Below are 4,055 nucleotides of genomic sequence, written 5' to 3'. Positions count from 1 at the left end.
AGCCTTCCAAAAAAGTTGCAACAAAAATAATTAAATCCTCCAAAAGTTTTGAAGAGAATCCGAGAACGCAACTAGGCAGTTCTTAATTAACCAAAATTTTCTGATTTTATTTAGGCCAAAAAACCCGATTTTTGATTTGATCCCTTTTCCCCTAACCAAATGTCGCCACGCGTCCAAGACAGCGAGTCAAAATATCCAACTAACCGCCGTCAACTTCCTAACAAGCGCGCGTGTTCCAACGCGACCCCAACTCCCGTACGTAGCTTCGCTGTTAAAATAAGCTCCATGGTTGTTTCTTCGTCGACCTCAGAAATCGAAATCGAAATCGAAATCGCGAATCCTGAGAAAGCTGTCACCGACAAAGACAAAAACGGCGGCGGAATACGTGTCCGACCGTAGTTGTCACTCCAAGGACAGATTGTTCGGGGGAACTGATATTTATGTGCATCCCTCCATAAACGCCCACCAAAGATTTGAGCTTTCAGCTTCAGATGTTTTTTTTCTTTTCTTTTCGTTTCTGGGATTTATAGATTAGAGTAGATTAGATTTTGGGAATTGAAAAAAGAAATCGAACCGTTTTTGTGTTTTCAGATTTTAATTTTCTGGGGTTTTTTGAAAAGCCCATGTCTTTAGATCTGAATTCAGCGTTGGATTCCGTTTGCTTCACATTTCTCTCTCTAAACCTCTCCCAAAAGATTTACAAATTCAGATTCAAACTCAAGGATTAACCCGAAAACAAATACTGGGTTTTGAGTATCTCGGTTTAGAAAGTCGTATTTGGGATTTCGGGTATTTTGTGTTTAGGGATGGGTGCTAGTTTATCGGGTGGCGTTTCGGATGGGGAGGGTTTAGTGCAGCCAAGGCTTGGGGATATACCGGAGAGCTGTGTGGCATTGATTTTGATGCAGATGGACCCGCCGGAGATTTGTAAGTTGGCCCGGTTGAACCGGGCGTTTCGGGGTGCTTCCTTGGCCGATTTCATCTGGGAATCCAAGTTGCCGCCGAATTATCGGTTTATTGTAGACAGGGTGTTTGATGAAAGTACTAAGAGCAAGATTTCAGGGAAGAGGGATACCTATGCCAGGCTTTGCAGGTCTAATTCCTTTGATGATGGCACAAAGGTTAATCTTTTTGTCTTGTTTCTCTCTAAAGAGCTGCTTTTTGCAATTTACATGGATTTAATTGAATTTGATTTGGGTTTTTTCTTCTTTTTTTTTTTGTGAAGGTGATTTGGCTTGATAAGCACAAGGGTGGTATTTGTTTGTCGATTTCTTCAAAGGCGTTGTCGATTACTGGGATAGATGATAGGAGGTATTGGAATTTCATAGCAAATGATGAATCCAGGTGAGTTTTTTTAAATTGCATATTTGTTCGAATTTGATGAGCCAGGAACGAGCAAGAGGTTCAAAATTGTCATCTTTGCCCGAAATTTGCAAGCTATCTAGTTGATATGTAATGTTTCAGTAATCCTCAGTTTTGTTGTGCGATAAATTCCGAAATGATGGAAGAATCTGACATGTTGTGTTCTCTTTTCCATTTGTGTAGATTCCAGACAGTTGCCTATCTCCAACAAATCTGGTGGTTTGAAGTCAATGGGGAGTTTGAGTTTCAATTTCCGTTAGGGAAATATGGCCTGTTCTTTAGGCTCCACCTTGGCAGATCCTTGAAGAGGCTAGGTCGCCGCGTCTGCAACTCCGAGCATGTTCATGGCTGGGACATAAAACCAGTGAGGTTTGAGCTATCAACTTCTAATGGTCACCGTGCTGTATCCCAATGTTACTTGGACAATCCTGGAAGCTGGATCAATTACCATGTGGGAGATTTTGTTGTTGACAATCCTCATGATTTGATCAAGATCAAGTACTCGATGACTCAGATCGATTGCACTCACACTAAAGGCGGTGTCTGCGTGGATTCGGTGTTGATATACCCTAGTAGTGTAGCGAAAGAGCCTTAGCACATTTTTCGTAGGCAGGCAGAGCTGCAAATTACAAGTTGTAGGAAGTGTGCAGCCCCTTGGATGTGAGGCAGCCTTGAGAACGAGAAGAGATTGAAAATTAGTGGTTGCGTTTAGGGGCATATCATGTCGTTTAGAAGTGAAATGTGTATATGTAAATCTTCTGTTTGCAGTGTTGTTTTGCAGAGAATGCTTCATGTACAGTGAGTTGTTACCAGATGTTTTTAATTTGACGAAGAGTTTTCATCTTGTTTTTTGTTCCCTACTCTTCAAGTTTGGGGTTTTGTTTAACCCAATCCCTTTAGACAAAGAAATAAGAAACCTGTAGCTGCCGGGTTCTGCCGGGTTCTGCCGGGTTTGGGCGTCGACGGAATGGAAGTGAGAGGATCTTATTTTGCCAAAATAACAGCACTGAATTGTGCTTGTATCAGGGAAGTTGAATTGCAGATTGTCCATTGCTTTCATTAAACTCCTACTGTATGTGCTTCTGTATTTTGTTTCTGAGTATGGATATGAGACTGAACTTGGTGAAGTGTAGTGAGATATGATTCATGATGTACTTTTTTTTTCTTTTCGTATGGAACTCCAAAAGTACGTTACTGCGATGGGGTACCGGGGTTGCACGAGGAGAGGGTTAGTCGTTACCAATGAGTATGTTCTGGTGAGGGACTTTCAAATTTCATGGGATTTAGGCGAGACGAATAAGAAATGAATCACAAAAAGTTAGATAAAAGAAATTAGAAAATGCAGCACAAGAGCATTACAAAAGTATGATTTGGACTTTAAAGCCAAATTCTTTGTTTGGTGCTTAAATTTGGATCACTGGACGTAAAAGTAAGTTCTATTGTAATCCAATTCTTTACATTAAGCGTTGCGATACATGTTGAATTATAGAAACAAATTATAAATAAGTAACTCCTATCATAATCGAAAACTATCATAATTAAATTAGCCCGTCATGTTATTTCTAAGCCCTCCCAACTATCTTGGTCTACTTTGCCTTAGGTTTTGGTTTTTATTGAGAAAAATGCTAGTTTTAGAGGCCATTGAAGACCAAGATGAAACGAAAGATGGTATAGCTTTTCATTGCATGACGGGCAAATTTAAACATCGAATCGATGATTTGTCAAGTGACATACTAAATAATGACAGTGCAAAGGCCATTGCCGTCGCAAGGGAGCATGCTAATGCTGACGCCCGCCATTTGGGGTAGAGGAGAAGGAGACTGTTTTTGACCATGACTACAGAGAGAGAGAGAGAGAGAGAGCGCTATATTTTTGACATTGCTCTGATAGTGTGATGGATTTTGACTGGTGTGAGAAATGTGGTAGTGAGAGTGGGCTTTATAGCCAAAGGCATGACTTTGATATGGAAAGCATTTAGTATGATTATTTTTAAATTCATCGAATTTTCCACTTTCTTCATTTTCTGCTTCTAGAGATGGAAATTTTCTTACTCACATGGAAATGCCACGCTACAAAACTTATGAGGTGTATTCAATGGGGAATGTGAGAAATTTTAATGGATTTATAAATTTATGGATTTTAATGGAGTTTAATTGATTTGTAGATATTCTATATAAAATTTTGATTCAATTCCCTCAAAATCTCAAGAGATGAGGTGAAATTTGTGGATGCTTAAAATACACTACGAAATCTCTTAAATTCCCTCTAATTCCTCAACTTTTTCAAAATCTTTAAAATCAATTTCTAATTGAATACACCTGGAATGTTATAAACTTCTTTAAAATCCTAATTGAATACATCTGGATTTCTAAGGATTTTAATAAACTATCTTAAAATTCTAATTGAATACACTTAGAATTTCAGAGAATCACTTAAAATTATGATTGGATACCCCTAAATTTATTAAAAGAATTAAAATCCTCTAAAATCCTAATTGAATACACCCCCTTTAATTTTAGCAACCAAAAATGAAGAGATAAGGATGAGGTAGAGATTTGCAAGTGTTTTCCCTTTTGGTTTGTTTGGGTACGAGGGTAGTAGAAAGCTACTACTAATTTTGAAGCTTGATATATTTTTACATAAGATTAAGGCTTAAGTACTTAAAACTCAGCAGCCTTTTAGTGTTGTTCTGA

The 4,055-nt window shown here is 38.5% G+C and overlaps 1 protein-coding gene across 1 annotated transcript; it reads left to right on the top strand.

Moving 5' to 3' along the window:
• The first annotated feature begins 286 nt into the window (after positions 1–286).
• LOC103941475 (F-box protein PP2-A13) lies at positions 287–2,206 on the top strand. Its single transcript, XM_009351671.3, has 3 exons — positions 287–1,121; positions 1,226–1,344; positions 1,546–2,206. The coding sequence occupies exons 1-3, from the start codon at positions 807–809 to the stop codon at positions 1,955–1,957; spliced, it is 846 nt and encodes a 281-aa protein (XP_009349946.1). The 5' UTR covers positions 287–806; the 3' UTR covers positions 1,958–2,206.
• Positions 2,207–4,055: the final 1,849 nt, after the last annotated feature.

The sequence above is a fragment of a genome, unplaced genomic scaffold (genome assembly GCF_019419815.1).
Source record: "Pyrus x bretschneideri cultivar Hongxiangsu unplaced genomic scaffold, Pyrus_bretschneideri_v1 Contig102, whole genome shotgun sequence".
Classification (NCBI taxonomy): domain Eukaryota; kingdom Viridiplantae; phylum Streptophyta; class Magnoliopsida; order Rosales; family Rosaceae; genus Pyrus; species Pyrus x bretschneideri.
Note: the sequence above shows the minus strand (reverse complement) of the source record. Positions and strands in the feature narration are given on the sequence as shown.